The sequence below is a fragment of the Aplidium turbinatum genome, chromosome 10 (genome assembly GCF_918807975.1).
Source record: "Aplidium turbinatum chromosome 10, kaAplTurb1.1, whole genome shotgun sequence".
Classification (NCBI taxonomy): domain Eukaryota; kingdom Metazoa; phylum Chordata; class Ascidiacea; order Aplousobranchia; family Polyclinidae; genus Aplidium; species Aplidium turbinatum.
Window position 1 is genome coordinate 24,641,967 of NC_137481.1, and position 19,956 is coordinate 24,661,922.

Genomic DNA, 19,956 nt, shown 5'->3' on the forward strand with positions numbered 1-19,956 from the left:
GCCCAGGAGAGCAGGTGTTGAGCTCTTTCTATGGTGACTGCACATCACACAGTAGCCTAAGACGATTGAAGTTTGATATAAAGTTATTGTTTCTTGTCCTGGTGGGTGATGGAATGGATGAGCTGGTAGATGACGTATTTTCGATGATGATCTATGATTTAGATAATGATCTATTTTCTTAATCTTGAAATGAAAGAGAGAAAAAAATGTAATGAAATACTACATTGTAATCATTAGTCTCTGAAATACTGTAGATTAGCTATAAAAGCTGAATCATGGCTAAATGGGAAGTTACCTATAAGGCTATACTTGACTACGATATGTAATACCTACGGTATAGCCTACGCATTTTGACTGTTGACAAAAAGACGAGCGACGTATCTCAAGCAAACCTTTCAACAATTTAGTTCAATATTGGCAACATTATTATGTTGTGCACCGCACTTGGGAAACCACTGAACCAGGGATGCCAGGTTGGCATGTTTAATGCCAAATTTCACAAACTTGGCATTTTTTTATGTTGTTTGGCATGAAAAAATCCTGTTTGGCATTTTTTTTAAATTCTTTTTTCTGAAGAATATGGTACTCTCAAAAATGGAAATAGCTAGATTGTGCAATAGCAGCAAGTGTAGACTGAGCTTTGTTGCAGTTTTATTCATTTTTTTTACTGAATTCAGTACTTATTAATGAAGAAACCTTCGATTTTGCACCGTTTTTCCTGTTTAGCATTTTTTTTAGGTCATTTGGCATTTTTTTGACCAGTCGTTTGGCATTTTTTCCATAAGTGAACCTGGCAACCTTGCACTGATCTGAAAAACCATTTACAGTAAAAATGAAAAAAATTTCTGAAATTAATCCCGAATTCCCGTCCCGTAGACTAGGCGAAGTAAAAATAGCCACCATCCTCTTGGAGGATTCCTCAAGGTGTTAAAGATAAAAAGAGTCCAATTGCCGCAGTTTGCGGGAAAATGCTTTGATCATACAACCGATTGCTGACAATGCACTGTGTTGTGTAACAAAGCACTAACAAACTTGGATGAGCCCTGAAAAGATCGAGAGAAAAAATTAAAAAGAGCGGAAGTCACTGATCGCAGTTTCCGCAAACGTTTTAAAATTTTCCCCCTGAAAAGATCGAGAGAAAGATAGCACAAAGCCGAAGTCGCCGATCGCAGTTTCCGCTAACCGTAACCCTCACCCTTGCTGATAGCAGTTTCCACAAACATTTTTCTGCACTTTTCGCTAACTCTAACCATAGACTAATCTATGCTCTAACCCTAACCCTCGCTGATCGCAGTTTTCGCAGACATTTTTCCGTAGTTTCCGCTAACCGCAGTTTCCGCCAACTCGTACCCTAACTCTAAATCTCTAACCATAGAGTAGCCTAATCCATGCTCTAACCCAGGGGTGGGGAACCTTTTTAGTATTGCGGGCCACATAAAATGAGAAATAACACAGGCGGGCCACTAAAAATTTCGAAATTTTATTTACAGATAAAAAATGCAGCGAAGTAGACAATGATTTATTTCACTTTCACAGCTAGTAGGATGGCTGAAAGTTTTTTTTTTTGGTGAGTCGTGTGAGTCTGCTGACACGGAAAATGTTGCAACTCTTAACTGCATCTCTACGTTTTTATCAGTCAGTCTGGAGTGAAGCCGACTTTTTGTAAGATTCAATTTGGAAAAAAACTGTTTGCAACGCTAGGTGCTTCCAAACAGAGACACATATTTCAAAGCATGTTTCCGCATGACTGAAAAATCATCAGCATTTATGTAGCGTTGATAAAAGTTGAGCAGCGGAATGTTTTGGTACATCGCTTTCAACGTAGGCTACCGGTCACTCTGGAGCTCTACTATTTCATGTTGAAAATTACTAGGAACATCAGTTGCAACCACATTGAAAGGAGAGGCAAAAATATCTAACTCCATTTCTTTACTCTTTTTGTCCAAAAATCTTGCACTAAATGTCTCCATAAGATTGACGCATACATCGGCATATTTGGCTGTTGTAGAAGGCTTTTGATCTTGCAAGGTAGGGAAATGTGCGGTGTTATTGTTTTCAAGTTGTACTTTCCGCAGATGTAGTTTAGTTTCAAATGATTTCACTTTTGCAAACAAGGAGTTCAAAAGCTGGCTCGGGCCCTGCAACATGAGGTTAAGCTCGGAGACGTGCTTGCTAATGTCAACCATAAACGCTAGGTCACACAATCATTGGCTATCACTCAAAACGACATGGTCTCCCCGATTATTCATGAACTGATCGACTTCGTTCCGCAACAAGTAAAAGCGTGTAAGCATGTCGCTACGACTCAGCCAACAAACTGCACACTGCACAGTGGTAGACAAGGTCGTGGAAATCAGTATTCAGATCTTCCAGTAGTTGCTTAAACAAGCGGCTGTTCAAACCTCTGCTTTTGATGAAATTGATGAATTTTATCACTATTGGCATGACATTACTAAGCTGAACTGACTTCCCGCACAAGTTTTCTTGGTGAATGAGACAGTGGCATACCACTAAAGTCATAGAACATAGAAGGCCATTCGCAATATACGGACATTGCAGAGCCTACTCTTTTTTTGAGCTTTTGTTTCAATATATTTTGGGTAAAGAAATTTTGACGCGGGCCACATGGAACAGTCACGCGGGCCGCATTTGGCCCGCGGGCTGCAGGTTCCCCACCCCTGCTCTAACCCGTAGTTTCCGCAAATATTTTTCCGCAGTTTCCGCTAACCCTAACCCTCGAGTTATTTGCGAAAACTCCGATCAGCAACTTCGGCTTTGTGCTATTAATCTGCGATCAGCAACTTCGGCTTTTTTTAATTTTTTCTCTTGATCTTTTCAGGGTACAGACTGAGGGTACGAACTGTTCAGGGTACGAACTAGGTTGCACCCAATAAACACCTCCAAGTTTAATGAAACTTGTTAACAGTTGTAGAAATAAACCCCCACAGCTGTGAAGCTCAAGGTAACCGAGTTAGCTCATGCACATTCCCAACCATAGGCTTATGTCTGATCAGTGATCACAATAAACTTATTTTCTTAAGCAAATTGGTTAATCGTATCAAAAGGGCTGATACGATTAACCGATTTGTCTATGCTTATTTAATGAAATTTCAAACATAAAATTACTTCGGATCTGTTTCGATTCTGGATCTGAGATATTTAAAAATTGCCGGATCAAAAAACAAGATTGGATCAGAATCCTAAAAATCTTGGATTTGTATCCTTTGATAGAACATCCACGGTACTTTTTCACTGAAAATCGAGGCCACATTGTTCTCTCATGCATGAGTCTATATGTTTCTTGGAAATTGTAAGTATGTAAATGGTTACATTTGATTTCCCATTCCCAATTATTAATAAAATTAGGATAAGCTTATGGAAGTTGGTAAGTAGAATCCTATTATTTTCATAGATTTGTGGCATGAAGGTGAAGGCTCAGCTAAATCTGTTTTCGGGATTTTGCTCTGTACTTCAGTACCACAAATCTTACATGTTTTTGATAGAACACAAGCGTCGGCTTGCCTTCGTTGAGCAACCCAACATCGGGAGCTCTTGCATGAAAGGCAACGTAGAGCAATGGGTTTGAGGATTAGTCACCCTCTCCCCCAGATTCTAATAACTAGACATCAAAAAACTTTAAAACTGTATTTATTTTCAGGCCTTCTTTTATATAAGAACTGCATGGTGACAAGTGGGTTAATAGTACCTAGGTGTAATTATTCTGGAAACAGTTTCAACTTATATCAAGGTTGGATTGAAGAAATGGATTCAAAATGTAATTCCTTTAACCTGTTGTTTTTATAAAAGATTTTTTGGTTACGCATGTTTGACACTGATTTATAAAATTGATTGAGCTTGATGAAAAATCATATTGTTATTAAACAAATGCATATGTACTACATTAACTTCAGACACATTACAAATTTAAACATTATGTAGGACATTAATAACTCCTATTCTACAGCTCATTATTCCTTGTATTGCCAGGATTGAACATCAGCAAATGTTCATCTAGCTTTCTACGCTTTCTCTGGACATCTTCCAAAGATACCAACAGAGTGTTCCCCATGGCATGATTTCTTTTATTTTGTGACTTTAATGCATACTTCTCAGTGCTTTGTTCACCAGCCGTTTCAGCATATTTACCTCATCATAGCATAGTCATTGCAGTTCAAATAGTATGATATGGTAGTTGTCAACCTCAGGGACTGGCCTGCCTTACTAGCATAAAGCATTATGCTTCTGACATGCATGTTGTAACCCTGTCTAACTTCCGAAGGCAATACTACTGCTTGTCAGAATAAGAAAGATCTCTTGAAAAATTTTCTGTGCAGACCTAATTGTAGGTGTGACCAGGGCTGCGGAGTCAAGCGTTTTCAATGAAGCTGTAGCCAGAGCCTTTAGTCTATAAAAAGGTAAAGGGGGTCCTATACTTAATTCAAGTGTCGGGTATGAGAAGATAAGGTTCTCATTGTACTAAGCCTTTGGCACTAAGTAAGGAGAGTAGGGTGGCCAGTTCCTTTCTCTCGGCCGCCTTTACTTCAGCAATTACGCCTACCCAATTTATTATACCCTGGGTAGAGGTGAGCGGTGTTTTCAACAACCAGCATAAACCAGGACCAACGCCTTATCCATTGTGCCATACCACCGCAATGATGGTAGGATGGCACAGACACTTTTGACACCAGTCCGGGGGGTGATAAAGCGGCATTACTCAAACATTACGCCTCCCGCCACTCTTTGTACATAAACACAAAACCACCTATCGAAGACTGTTTCACAGTGAGATTTGTTGAAAAGACACCCGCTGCAGATTTGGACATGTGCAAAGACAAATGGGCTTTACTGATCAAATCTTCGATTAACATCAAGAGAATGATTTTGCCTCTTATTAAGTAGAGGTTTCAGTTCACTGGTCCTGCTTTCCAATTTCATTTCATTGTGGATTTACCGCTGCGCTATCTTATTGATTTGCACTTAACACTTAGGTCGTGGGCCCATTGTTTTTTGCCATGTTCTGTCACTTAGTTTTATTTTGACGTGCTGTCTTTAGTTACACAGTTTCATTGTGTATTTATTGCTTTAGCCAGTCGACTCTCAACCTTGCTTTGCTTTTGCGCATTGTCTCTCATCATTATTTTGTCATAGTAGTTAGGTTAGTGTAGTTTAAATTTGCCTATAATATTTTTACTGGTTCCTAAAATCATCCCGGACCAGAGTCCAAATGTAACTCCTGGACCCCCTGTCAATGCTACTGCTTTTATGCAAATATGGTCACACTTAGCATTTAATTTAACTCTTTGCAAACACCAAAACCACTTTTTTCGTTAACATTAAAGAATTGGTATCGGCCTAAAAAAGTTATATTGGTGAAATATTAGTATCAGTATATGCATCTCTAGTTTTTTTGTTATTTTTTTCAGGGGGTGATGGAGAGCAAGCATTGGAGATTTACAATAACATATATTGGCCCAAGTTGAGAAGCTTCATCATCAATACTCTCAGAGATGATGGACAAAAGCAGGCCTCACTTCAATCATTTGAAGAACTTTACAGGTGGTTGAAAACTTCAACTACGGTATTGCTTAGTTCTGAGAACTGCTTTATTTAGTAGAACTAAGGAATTAGTTTGTGAAAAGCTACATACCAAAATGGATTATAATGCCAAGCGTGTACGACGTACGTTTGCTAAATCATCTCAATGCATAAGCCTGGAAGCCATTTCAACCTCATGTCAAAAGACTTGTCATCGTCGTGTGAGCCTCTGGACCGTGGGTCTATATGTTTACGGAATGGCCCGTTTCGGCTAGTCCGATTTGGCTATTTCCCTATTCAGCTACAGTTTTGAATTGTATTTTGTATTTTATTCCACAATATCGTTTCTTTTGCATTCCGACAAAGAAAAATAAATTGAAATGAAATTTAGCGCAAAGTGTTTGAATTATTAAATTGAAATGTTTGCTCACATAAAATTGACATGCATCCTACGTCACCGTCTGTATGCAAACTTAGAATATATTAGAATCCTCAACTATTACAAAATTCCAAATCTAACGACGCCTTCTGTTTATTTAGAGAATGTTGTATTTTATTCCACAATATCGTTTCTTTTATAGTTGAAATTATCGAAGCTTTAGATGAGTGAGGTTTAGACCTAACCACTAACCAGGGGCAGCAAAAGTGGTTATTACATGTGGTGTTTCAAAGATAAAACACTTCGCGAAAGAGATTTAGATTATTTAAACGGACTTAAAGAGTGCCAAAAGCGAAAAATAGCCTACGTTGCTCTTGCCCGCAAAACAGCAGCTGATCGCATGGCTTTTCTCATACGGTATGGAAATTTCAAAGTAGATGATAGAGTTACTTATGCTGCTGGAATAGTCTCGTAGCTATTCACTGCAATGTTAGGTAAACCAGCTAAATTAGACGCGCTATTTTCAACGAGGTCTTCCCGCTGTGAGATCAATTATGATTCAACAGAACGCATTGTTTTGTTAGCAATGTGTGAGAATTAAATTGAAAACCGATAAAAGAAAAGGTGTTTAATGGTCTTGGCCGCAGATATTGCCTGCAGTAACGACGTCTCTTACCGCTATTATCACCTAGCTAACCTGACCTCATTGTTTTATGCGACCGCTTAGGTTTAACATTGAGTTCAACGATCATGGAATGTTACGTAATAAGAATGATTATATACATCCTACACGCAAAAATAAAAAAATCGATTTCTTAAAATCAGCTCTTTCTGTTTTGTCTTGTGAGCTTTGCATATTGCTCAACAAGTGCATAAAGTTTACAATTGACAAGAAATCATTGAATTTGAAATTGAGGTTTGAATCACTGGAAATAAACGTATTCAAAACTTTTACTTTTCGACGCCGTTTCAAACTTCGTAATCTACGTCAACAATGATTTTGCGGCAGTAAAAATGCGTTCATTTTGAAAACTGCCAAGCTGGAGACAATAGCTTGTCCGGTGTATAGGTTGAACCTATCTTTTTGAGGTGAAATTTACTTGTGAACATTCCGACTTTTACTTGAGTATATACGGTATTCGATAAAAGACTGTAAAGACTTTCGATAAAAAACAGAAGAGAAAACACTTTACCGTTGTTAACGCTTTGAAGGTAAGTAATTAGCAAAACGTGCGATACGAGGTTAATAAAACCGATAGCGGGTTTCCACTCTGCTTGAAATCATGATTTTTTGCGTTTTATTTCGATAACTTCACTGTCTTGATCGTTGTTATTCACTCGCACAAAAAGGAAAGGAATCGGCTTGTTTTCCAATTATGAGCTAACAGTATCAAAATTTTTATGACTAGGCGTACTGCATGCGTAAAACTAATCGTTTCAAGCAGCGGTTCTAATAAATTCGATTTGCGACCTAGTCCTAGGTGTCAATATAAACAAGACACTAAACTTAATCAAAAACTACTTTAATTGAGTAAAATAGCGTTATGGTTATGACATCATCACCTTTCTCGCCCCCTAAAGTTTTTTGAAAAGTCGGCGCCTATGATTGTGGAATAAAATACAAAATACAATTCAAAACTGTAGCCGAATAGGGAACTAGCCGAATCGGACTAGCCGAATAGTAGCAGACCCATCCGTTTACCACCCCAGATTCACAATGTTCCCGGACTACACCGAAAGGCTACTAGAGAGCAGCTAGTCTTTGGTTTCATCATCCAAGGTGCGCACACCTTCCACTCCGTTAGGTGGCTTGAAGATGGTACAGTCATTGATGATGTGGTCGGCACTCGGCAGTCTGTTCCTTGGCACCGCATTTACAGGAGAAGGAAGAGGCCTTTCCCCACGGTTGAGCAGAAAAGCCAGACACCAGAGAGTTGCAACTCTCTAGCCCGAACAACCAGCTTCCAGCCGAAATGTTGCATCCGGTGCCTCACTAGTTGTTTAGCGGACTTGGGTTGAATTTGTACTTGTATACAACATCACTCGTCCAAGTCTAGCATCCTCACTACCACGTCAATGTCGTGGTTTGTACAGAGTGATTTATATGATGCACTGGCTTCAAGCACTGAAAGTTGCTTAAAACTATTTTGTTAGGTCCATTGAACTATTTGGCGTGGGTTATAACCACTAACGCGACTTTGAATGCGTTTTAAAGGAAAAATTACCATCAATTTTAGTGTGACCTTTTAAGTAATATATACACTTGTTTTTTTTTCATCTGTTTTGTTAACTTTTCACTATTATTGCAATAAAGTTTAAAATGTGAACGTTCCTCAGTGTGAACTTTTTTTACCTTGATATAATGTATCATATACCCTAACTAAATGAAATATTTTTTCATGCAAAGTATCACCTACACGCTTTTGTTTAATTTTGCAATTACCGTATGTTAGTTTTCGCAATGACAGGTGACAACATTATCGTTTATGTTTCAGTTGTGTATACAAGTGCATGCACAACCAGCATGCAGAGATGCTTTATGAGCATCTTGTTGCACTCCTAAGGAACCATGTGCAAGAAATTAATCAAGATCTATGCGCTGCAGCCAATGAATGTTCACAAACAGGCGGCATTCCTTCCAAGTGCGAATATATCATCAAGTTGTGTTCCGTTGTGAAGCTTTATGGTCGAGCATTGCAAGGATTCGTGCCTTTGTTTAATTATTTGGTATGAATTGATTTTATTGATTAGTAATAGTAACCACTGTTCTTGATCTTGTTCCTTTGGTATGTTGGTTTTAAGAAAAGTTATTTTAATTATTACTTTGCTTTGTGAGATGTTTAATCTTGGTATAAGTTTAAAATTTTTCAAAATTTTTTTTTGCATTTTTAATATTTCTTTGACATCTACAAGTATGCCAAATTTCAATAAAATCTATGACATGTGGTGTAATTTTTCCAAAAAATTTGCTCATTTGGCATGGAATGACCCATTATCAAGGTGTTAATTCTGTTTGTGGTGTGAATAAGTAGCAGAATGACATCTTCAAAAAAGTGTGAAAATGACCCTGATGTTCTTTGTTACAAATGTAGCAGTTATAGGCTACTGTTCCTAACCAAAGGCAAACCATAACAAGTTTTGTGAAACAAGCATATCTTACATACTTTAAAATTCGCCTGGGTGATCAGGACAAATCATGGGCTCCACACATGCTGCATGTAAAGCTTGTGTGGAAAACCTAAGACGATAGATCAATGGAAATCCTAAATCCACTCACAACATTCACAAAAATCATGCAAGCAAAAGTTTGTCTCAGAGTAACGTTTCCCAAATGTGCATGTGAATTTCCTTTTTTCTGTAGAATTGAACCTATTTTTAAGTGTCTATTCTATTCAATTTCTTCAATTTTATTTTTCTTTGCTGGCGCAAACATAATAACGAATGACATTACAAACACACAACTGTAGCACCAACAAAAGGAAAAGATGGCAAAACCAAAAGGTTTAAAATATGTATTGGGGATTTGCACAGCCACCAAACCTACTTCTTAACACGAAAAAAGTAACAATGTAGCCTACTCTTGTAAAAAAAATGACGTTGAACGTTTAGTGTTAGCAGATAAACTTTGAAGAATTGGGTTCAAGTTACCACACTTCAATAAAATAAAATAAAAATCAAACAGGTCTTGAAATAGGCCTACCTCAATGTTTTCATTAATATTATGTTTGTATCTCTTGTGTAGACTTTAGACTTTATCACAGACCTTGTTGACAAAAAAGAGTTCAAATTCCATGAAACGCCATAGTCTACCAATACAGATCAGGAGTCGATTTTACCCATTTTTACCAAAACAGCATTCAGATATCATAAAATCCTGATGTGATACAAAAAAATCTGATGTGATTTTTGAATTCAGCACCCAAATATACCCTAGAATGACATTTACTATGCTGACACAAAAAGTGTGTTGGCTTGTGTTATAAATCCAAGCTGTCATTTTTTTTTCATTTCAAAATATGCTTTCCTTTTTATGACAAGAGAGCAACGGTATAAGTTATGCTATAAAAAAACCTGGATTGTGGATTATGGTTTATAATATAAGCACAGCGTTGTACAGTATTTCTCACACGGCAAGTCGCTACTTGAAGGCTGTCCCTATAAGATAAAGTCATCTGAACATCTCTGGACTGTTACTATCCCCTTGTCTGTCTTCTTAACTCCTGGCTGTCTGTCTGCTTACTACCCTGCATCAATTGCATAGCTGAATGGTGAGAGCTATGGTTCGACGTTCGAAAGGCTGCTGGATGGACAATTTTTGCCACCCGTCTATTGATTTCATGCCATTTCAAATCATCACTGAGCAGGCTTCTTACCTTATCCTTAAAGCTCTTTTGAATATTCGACTCTTTCAACCTCCATGTTTTGATTCTCTTCAATCCTATTCAATGTCGACAAGTATTTTCAAGTAGAATATCCATTACATTGAGGCGATGTTGCATCATTACCTTACCTCTTCTGGAAGTGCTTTTATGTTTTCACCTTGTCCTCTTTTCTGACCAGAATATAATCAATCATTGTCTTGTGGCCACCAGATTCATATGTGACTTGAACTGTGTTTTGACAATCTTCAATTCAAAGCTTTCAGCAAATTGTAATACATACTCTTTCTCCGTCATTTTTGATGCCCTCCATGAAAACCTTTATAACTTGCACTATCTTTTCCCACATGGCCGTTAAAATCAACTAGTACTACTGATTTCTCTTGTGCTTTCAACATTTCCATATTATATACAAATTATTATAAAACGAGAAAATGAAATATCTTCTGACGGGTGTCAAACCCACAACAATGTTTAATGTGAACAACTCGGTTACATGTCTTGTAATACAAACGAATTTATTTTCACACGAATCAGTTCAATCATAAACGTTCTTGCAGTCTCGCTACATCCATTCTACGTCTGTCGTCTATGCTGCATATCTAAAAATTCAGCACTTCTTCCGGACGAGCCAACATTTGCTGTAGCAAATCTAAAGGTCTGTTGCGGTTTTCGTCGATCTGTGTGAGGAATCCTGGTCTCCGTAAAGGTTGTCACAGAGTCCGTCATAAAGCGTCCCCTAGTAACCACACCAGACACTTTCTTCACTGTAGCACCATTAGTCCCAACTGACCTGGGGGCTTGCAATTGAGCCATTATAGATATAGTTTGGTCACTGCACATAACTTTTAGGTGCACAAATATTATGGCCCTTTCCCCTTGTTGGCTCCAACCAAGTATGCCATTGTAAATGGTAGACACCTGCCTAAAGACTGCTTGAAGCGCCTGCATGTTTTTATTGAGGTTTGCCTTCTAGATCTTCCCAGATTAGCGAAAGTAGGCTTACCACATAAGTTTTAGGTGCACAAATATTATGGCCCTTTCCCCTTGTTGGCTCCAACCAAGTATGCCATTGGAAATGGTAGACACCCGCCTAAACTCTGCTTGAAGCGGCTGCATGTTTTTATTGAGGTTTGCCCCTAGTATGGTAGTTGTCGACAAAGATCTTCCCAGATTAGCGAAAGTAGGCTTTCCACTAGGCTCTGGGATGAGTGGGATGGTCTTGTTGGACAACCTGGAATGAGGAGAACAGTGATCAGAGAGAGGTTATTGACTTGCGCATCACCTTTTGAAAGGTGCTTTCCCTCTAGAGCCCTTGAGCCCAAATTCACTTCTGCTCCAAATATTTCGGAATATTGACTTCAAACTCCACTTCGATTCCAAATGCAAATCATAATCCACAATCCAGATTTTTTTATAGCATAACTTATACCGTTGCTCTCTTGTCATAAAAAGGAAAGCATATTTTGAAATGAAAAAAAAGACAGCTTGGATTTATAATTAATCCATAGAAGTAGGATACAGACAAATAACAACTGCACCAAGTACAACGCAAATATATGTAAGCTAAAAGAATGATTTGGACATCGAACATCACTAAATGGACAAAATTAAGTTATGAAAATGCAGTACGAACAGCTCATGGTCGAGAACAATGGCGCATTGTGTATCCAACCCTCAATACGAGGAAGAAACAAAATGATAATAAAAAAATCATACTCCGGCTCCTGTTTTTGCCAAGACTTTTAGACTCTGACCAAAAACAGTGACTCCGGCTCCTGTACATCTCTGGTTTCTAGATACAACCCTCTCTACTTTTGTTTTGTTTTTAGTCTGTCCTATATCACTTCGTGACCAGTTAATCTCATTTTAGTTCATTGTGGCTTCTTGGTTGTTTTACATTTTGTAGTATTTTTGAGCTTATATGACTGTAAGTTTGTATATGGATGCGCTTTTGAGTGCCTTTTCCTGCCTTTCCTATAGCTAATCTTGTTTTATCCCCCCTTTTTGTACTCACTCCAGTATACCCATCAGCTTAAAACAGGGGTTAAAACTCAAACTGCTCTGAAGACCAAATGCATGGCACACGCAGGCTGCATGTTTGAGAGTTGAGACCTTCAATGGTTTATAATTTAGGAGCAAACAAGAAACCAAATTGCCATTGCATCATGTTTTGTCGACCAGCCAATCCGAAGGTCTGTGTGTCTTGGAGTATGAAACCAAAGACTGGCTGCTTTCCGGTAGCATTTCATTGTGGTCTGGGAAACATCAATCTGGGGTGGTAAAATTATAGACCCTTGTGCCTCGGCCCTAGATACTCCAATGGCCACAAAAAATGCTTGGAAAATATTCACCCTAGAATCTCATGTCCAGGCACTTTGACGTATTGTTCTAAATGTTTTCAGAATGTAACTTTGATTTTGGCGTCAAAATTACATTAATTGATTTATCTGTGGTTGTTTTCCAGAATCGTGTTCATGTTCAGCCAACTTATCATGTCAATCTTGAGGAACAACTGTTGGATTTGTTTAAATCCGTAGTTGTCGACAATCATGCCCACCCTGTGATAGGTGAGTGATGCAGTGGATCAAGACATCTTCGTTTAGGCGTGCAACAATTCTTCAAGAATTTCATAAGTCATTGAATGAACTCATTTAGACATCGAAGACTAATGCATTCTAAGTTTTTGTGTGGGTGATTACTGATTAGGTACTAGGCATGCACCGATAACTGCTTTAGTTTTACAGTTTTCCTGGAAAGTTTAATGTTGTTACCGGTATGCTTGTTTTACAACAAAAAGCATGAAACTTTTGGTCTTTTTATGTGACTTTTTTGCATGAAGTTTATGATTTGTTATGGTTTGTGACTAATGATATGAAACTGTTATGAACTCTCTTCTCCTCCCACCTCACTTGTAGTTTCCATGAGAACCCAGGCCCAGCCATTGTGTGACAGAGTTTTGTTGTTTGGAAGACAGCACGTCCTGTCAGGGTTGATCGGTTTAAAACGCCCGGTTAAAACCTGGTTTAAACTGGGCAGTTTTGACCACCTATTACTGGTCAAAACCCCTTTAGTGTATGAATCAAGTTGCTTTTCAATTGAATTAAAAATATTACCCTCTATGTTTAGTAATGATGTTCAATTCAACTATATTTTGTTTTGATCAACAACAACCTAAATGCTGGATTTGGAACAAAAAATATTCAATTTCTCTGTTTATTTTTGATATTTCAATCAGTTGGTTATTTTAATTATTGAGAAAATTCAAATTCTAAAAATAAGTTTCTGATGAACCAAAAAAATGCTTGGTAGAACGATGAACCATTTGCACAGCCAACTGAATTACAAGAATTTTTTCAACAATTTTTTTTTATGAAAAACATTTGTCATCAATTTGCGCATCATTTGCCCTCCCGTTGCGTAGCACGACATGTAATTAAGGTCGGAATGGCCCGATTCGGTGAGTCCGATTCGGTGAGTTCCCTATTCGGTGAGAGCCTTTTTCGGTGAGAGCCTTATTTGGTGAGTTTTTTTTTTAAATTATTGCGCGCCGTAGCCTAATTATCATTGCCGTTATAGGGTTAGGGGTTTGAGAGTTTTGGGGTTTGGGGTTTTGGTTTTTTTTGGTTTTTTTGGGGGGTTTGGGTTTGGGGGTTTTAATTAGGCTACGGTACCCAATAATTTTCAAAAAAAAATTTAAAAATATCACCGAATAGGGCTCTCACCGAAAAAGGCTCTCACCGAATCGGACTCACCGAATAGTAGCAGACCCAATTAAGGTAGTAGTCTTAACGCTGTTTGATGTCTTGTTTTTGGCGGCACTGAAACAAGAGAAAAATCCAAGATAAATATAATCTTTTGTACAGATTTTACAGGCAGCCATCTCGGTATTGGCGGCCATTAATGAAAGTTCAGGCGGCCATGGCCGCCGGCTATTTCGAGGCCTGCATATCAAAATGGTCACAACTCACAACTGCTTTTATATTTCCTAAATAGCCCATAGCCCAGGTAGCTAACCATTCACTACATAAAAATGCTTTTCTGGGTTTTAACCGGTTAAAACCAGGTTTAAACCGTTTAGTGGTCAAAACCAGTTTTGACCACTTAGAGATCAACCCTGTGTGCTCCTTCAATGTTTTTCGGTTTTGTTTGGTTTTCAACAAATGAACAATAGATTCTGAAAAACTTATAGCCTTCTATCGTGTGGTTGTGGTTAGATGTAACGTGTAATTTAATGCGTTGTGCGTAAGACGTTTAAAACCTTGTCAATCAGCATCATTTTTTATCAAGCATTGATGGGTGTAGTTTGGCGTACTTCAGTTTTGATCTTAGAAACCTCTTGTTTAATGTGTTGATTGACAGGTGCAATGATAGAAGTTCGTAAGGTTCCTTTTGCTGTTGATCCGGCAATTATGACAGAGCTTGCGATTTCTCTTCATTCGATGAATCTCAATCTCTCCTCTGCGGAAGCCGGTAATCTTTTGTTGAGTAATTTGTTATAGCACGATACATTGAAGTGAAATGATCTGATTTGCGGATGTGTTGTGCTGATTACATTTTGGTTAAATCTAAGTGTGTTGATGATCTTTACGGATGGCTTTTCACATCATTTGTTTTGTATCTTATGCCACACAGCATGACAAGCTGTCACAATATTATCCTCGCTGGCTTGATCAGGGTCTGCTACTATTCGGTGAGTCCGATTCGGAGAGTTCCCTATTCGGAGACAGCCTTTTTCGGAGAGTTCCCTATTCGGAGTTTTTTGAAATTTTTTTTGAAAATTATCGGGAACTGTAGCCTAATTATCATTGCCGCTTTTACATCGTTTTAACGTCGCTAAACGTTCAAATCGTGCAGAAAAAAAATAGAAATAAAATGTTTGAACAATTAAATAAAAATTCGTCATGTCAGTTCAGTTGAATTGTTTTTATTTGTGACCATCATATCAAAAACAATACACGTCAACATAGCAAAGATATTTAAGATATGAAGTGAGCATTCTGTCGCTCCGGTTTTCTTCGGTAAAATTATGAATATGGAACGTACCATATCACTAGGGTCTTTCCGGTGTCATAAATATGATTTAAGATCTCAGTGGTTAGGTCTAAACCCCACTCATCTAAAGCTTCGAGAATTTCAACTATAAAAGAAACGATATTGTAGAATAAAATACAAAATTCTCTACTGTAAATAAACAGAAGTCGTCGTTGGATTTAGAATTTTGTAGTAGGCGAGGATTCTAATATATTCTAATTTTGCATGCAGAAGGCGACGCAGGATACATGTCAATTTTATCTGAGCAAACATTAATAGTTCAAAAATAAATTTAATTCGCTTTTTAGTCTTAAGATCTCAATGGTTAGGTCTAAACCCCACTCATCTAAAGCTTCGACTATTTTTTTCTGCACGATTTCAACGTTTAGCGACGTTAAAACGATGTAAAAGCGGCAATGATAATTAGGCTACGGTACCGACGAATTTTCATTTAATTGTTCAAACATTTTATTTCTATTTTTTTCTGCACGATTTGAACGTTTAGCGACGTAAAAACGATGTAAAAGCAGCAATGATAATTAGGCTACGGTACTCGATAATTGTCAAAAAAAATTTCAAAAAATCTTTGAATAGGGAACTCTCCGAATCGGACTATCCGAAACGGGCCATTCCGCTTGATCAAGCCTCTGGGTTGTGTCTTAATAACTATTAAACTAAACTGCAATTGTCACCTGCCTGGCCAAGCGGTGAGAGAGTTTGACTGGTATTCCGATTGGCCTCAGTTCAACTACCATCGAGTGCACGGCTGCTCGCGGCTTTATACCAGTAAGGTGATTGAAGGTGTATGCCAATATTGGCTTCTTTGTTGCCTACGTAGCCTAAACCTGCAACCACTGATCATAAACTTGTTTTCGATAGAAAAGACCAGCGTGGTGGAACAAATATAATTGTAGTAGGTGCTGAAGGCATTGCAACAATAACAACAGGTTGGCGTTGTCTTGAAATTAACTTTGAACCTGTGTAGGGCCATCAACATTAAATGAACATAACTCATAAAGTCACGACTCTTCTGGTGGTGAACACAAGCTGAAAGTGTTTTATTTCACTTAGACTTTTTCTCTTTGTACATCCCAAACACGAAGCCCTTGTCACACCCCGATGACTTGGAGCAGGACATTCAGTTCACGAAGCAGCTTCAATTTCACCTTAAAGAAGAAACCAACTTTCAGAGGTCTGTACCATTATTTGAAGTTCAGTTTGGTAGCTCACACGCGGGCAAAACTCCGTGGAGGTATGAAGCCCTGGCCGAATAGATGTTCTGTCATGGATTTGTTTTGTTATGCTCTTTCCCACTTGCCATTGCATATTCCATCATTGATGTGTTTCAGGTCGAGCGGTGGCAAGAGATCCTCAGAACAAGTAAGAATCGAGGTGAGTCGCGACATGTTTTTTCATAATGATAGGTGTTGTACAAACCGTGGTCCGCGGAAAGGTCCGGATTTTAAACAATGTGTGGCTCAAACAATGGAGCTTGGTATGTTCATGTAGCTCTTATATCGTGAAGTCTCATCTTGTTCCAGGATGAGGAATGCCAGAGCTCCATGTTGTCATCGATTCTGAGTGGCTACCACTCGTGACGTCATCTATGTGTGAAGCTACAAAGCATCATGTTAGTCGCAAGAGGCAGCACACTTTATTGATGATGATGGAATGATACAGGTGGTGCACCACCAGGATGCTGCTGGCTCATCAAGCAGGACGTGACCATGGTCGCATCAACCAAACTTTATCTGATGTATCTCCATGTCCACTGTGATTTCTACTAAAATATATTCCTAAACAGAGTATGTACAATAGATGTCCTGTTTTGGCTCACTAAACCAATTTTTCTAAGTTTCTTTTTAATGTCATTATCAACGTTTTCTGAACAAGCTTTATAACATCTATACAAAGGAACTGGCCTGAATAGTTACTGTCAAGCGCCAAACTGAACTTCATTTATCTATATGCGAGTCATTGGAATGGAGTAATAAGGCTGAAGTATTTCTTAAAAGATTAATACGTATTTATCACAACTTTTATCCTTCCGCACAAATTTATGCAGATACTTGCACACCATGTATATCCTTTTAAAGCTATCGCACTTCCGCATGGCTTTACTTGCTGTAACTACGTACCAGTTTGTTTCACTTTCTGTTGCGGTTATGTGATGTTCTAAGGTTTTCTCAAATAGATGGAAATTTATTGTTTTTAAAAGCTTCACAACCAAGAATGAGAAAAACAATATTTGTTAAATAGAGCCTAAAAAGTAGAAATAGTACTACTCATGTTCAGCAAACGTTTTGAGTAGTAGTAGTGCAGTTTTGATCCATTTTACCAAGGGTGCACGCTTGCGCGGATCCACTTTACGTGCGCAATTGCCTCCACATCGATCTGTCTAAAGCGTCCCCTCTTGTCAAGCCCACCTTGCTGCTTTCCTCCTCACCTTTCTCTTTCCACCTTTACTTGGGTCTTCCTTGTTTTCTACGACCATCCACTCCCTAGTCTCTACCCCACCGCTTTTCTCAAAGCATTATCTTCATTCCTTTTCAAAACATACCCATACCACCTCACTCCATTCACTTTCGCCAACTTATCAACATTCTTATTTAACCCAAGCAAGTTCACAAGTTCCTCTTTGTTCCTTTTGTTCATCAACTTCACCATCGCTCTCTCAGTTCTTCTAAAAATCACCAATTTGTTTTCCCAAAAGAACTCACTTCTGTACAGCATTGTAGATCTCACGCAACTAATATAAATTTTTCCTTCCATTCTCAACAAAAATCTTCAACCAATCTATCAATTCAACCAATCTATAACTATTCTGGACACTCTGAATTTCACCCATCTAAATCTTACTCTTGTAGTCCTGCCGCTTCACCACCACCACTGGCATTCAACCTATTTAGCTCCTAGATAGCAAAAGGCATTCAGTTTTTCAAGAAGACCAATCACTCTTTCTCCACATACACCGCAAGGGTCGATGTTGCTCATATCGATTTCCTTTTCCGTTCCTCTTATTACTTTTTAGCGCCGTTCAATGGCGCTTTAGTGCAAACTATTAAATAGCACTGAAGATAAAAACAGTTCAGTTTTCAAAACGTTTGCTGAACATGAGATCTACAATTTGGGCTGTTTATTTTTTAATTAGATTAATCAGACGTTCCAACTATTTTGCTTTTAAATGTTTATATGTTGTATTCCAGAGTTCAATAACTACCGTTTGTAATCTTCCACAAACGCACTCTTCTCACCTACACCATGTTGGTTGGTGAAGGGGGCCTACAGTTATGTTTCTAAAAAGATGTGTCCATTGGCGGTTGTGTTTCGGCACCGCCAAGGACCTAAAACTGGAAAATCTTTATTAAACAAATTCAATTAACAATAACATTGTTTACAATTGGTCAGCTTTCTGAAATGTCTATTACAGTGGTTCCCAACCGGGGTGCCATTTTCAATACTCTGGGGTGCGGCCAACTATTTCTTATCTTCATTATTTATCTGTCTTCAACTTTTTTGAAACATAAGCAAAGAAATAATTCCATAGATTACCCAACATCTCAAATAGAAAAAAGATTTAAAAATTGTTTTCCAAAGTTGTACACACAAAATTAACCATTTTTACCACCGGACACTCATCTTATTTTGAACCATGAAAATGAGTTGTGAATAAAAATTCAAAATAAATATCCTTAGGATAGACTCAGGCAAGTTGGCCCAGCAAAAATGTAAAATTAAATCTGTGAGCTAACAACAAAACATATGTTGAAGCAGAGGCCATTGATTGAATAGGGTTGCAAAATTCCCGGAAATTTTCAGTCGAAACTTTCCATGGAAATTTTGGGAATTATCCGGAATTTTCGGAAACTTTCAAAACAATCTGTGATGAATGTATTGATAAATATTCATAGACCTTTAGAAGGTTTTAATTCATTGAACCACTGCTATGTCTAAATTCAAATAGAATATTAATTGAACTATCATAAACATAATTATTACAGAATTAAACGCTATAACTTAACATGAAAATCTTTAACAAAACTGCTCTGCAAAATAACTGCCACTGCTCACTACTCAACGACTTCAGATGAACGATTGAAATGAAGCCAGCAGGCAAGCAGTGCGACAGAACTACCAAAGGCACACACACACATGCAATTATGACGTAAGCAATTAAGCAGGGCTTCGACCAGACAGCAGTTCAAATACATCACACAATCTCCATACAACATACAACTCCAAAAATGAATCATCACCAATCTGTTTTTTACAAAGAAAAAAAATACTGAGTTAGTATTACTATACTGAATCAGTTACAAAGTCATTGTTCTAGTTGCTGCCGGTTAGCATCTCCTCCTGCTCGACTTCTTCAGATGATGTACTAATGACTGTGCTCGCAGCGTCATCGACTTCAGAGTCAACTTCAAAGTCAACTTCAATTTGAGTTGACTTGTCTTCACAGGTCTCAAACAATGCCAAGTTTGGCCTGACTGATAATAGTTTTTCCACCCTTTCATTTGCGAGCCTATTGTGGACCTTGGTGTGAGTGTTCCTTCCCAGATAGGCTACTGACCAGTTTTTTTTAAATATTGAAAAAGTATGCATGAAAATTAATTATGCATAAGCCTC

The 19,956-nt window shown here is 38.1% G+C and overlaps 1 protein-coding gene across 1 annotated transcript; it reads left to right on the top strand.

Annotated features, from left to right (window-relative positions):
- The first annotated feature begins 3,680 nt into the window (after positions 1-3,680).
- LOC145778821 (CDK2-associated and cullin domain-containing protein 1-like) lies at positions 3,681-18,607 on the top strand. Its single transcript, XM_082590405.1, has 8 exons — positions 3,681-3,775; positions 5,424-5,556; positions 8,410-8,641; positions 12,761-12,863; positions 14,656-14,766; positions 16,399-16,519; positions 16,677-16,719; positions 16,869-18,607. The coding sequence occupies exons 1-8, from the start codon at positions 3,682-3,684 to the stop codon at positions 16,923-16,925; spliced, it is 894 nt and encodes a 297-aa protein (XP_082446531.1). The 5' UTR covers position 3,681; the 3' UTR covers positions 16,926-18,607.
- Positions 18,608-19,956: the final 1,349 nt, after the last annotated feature.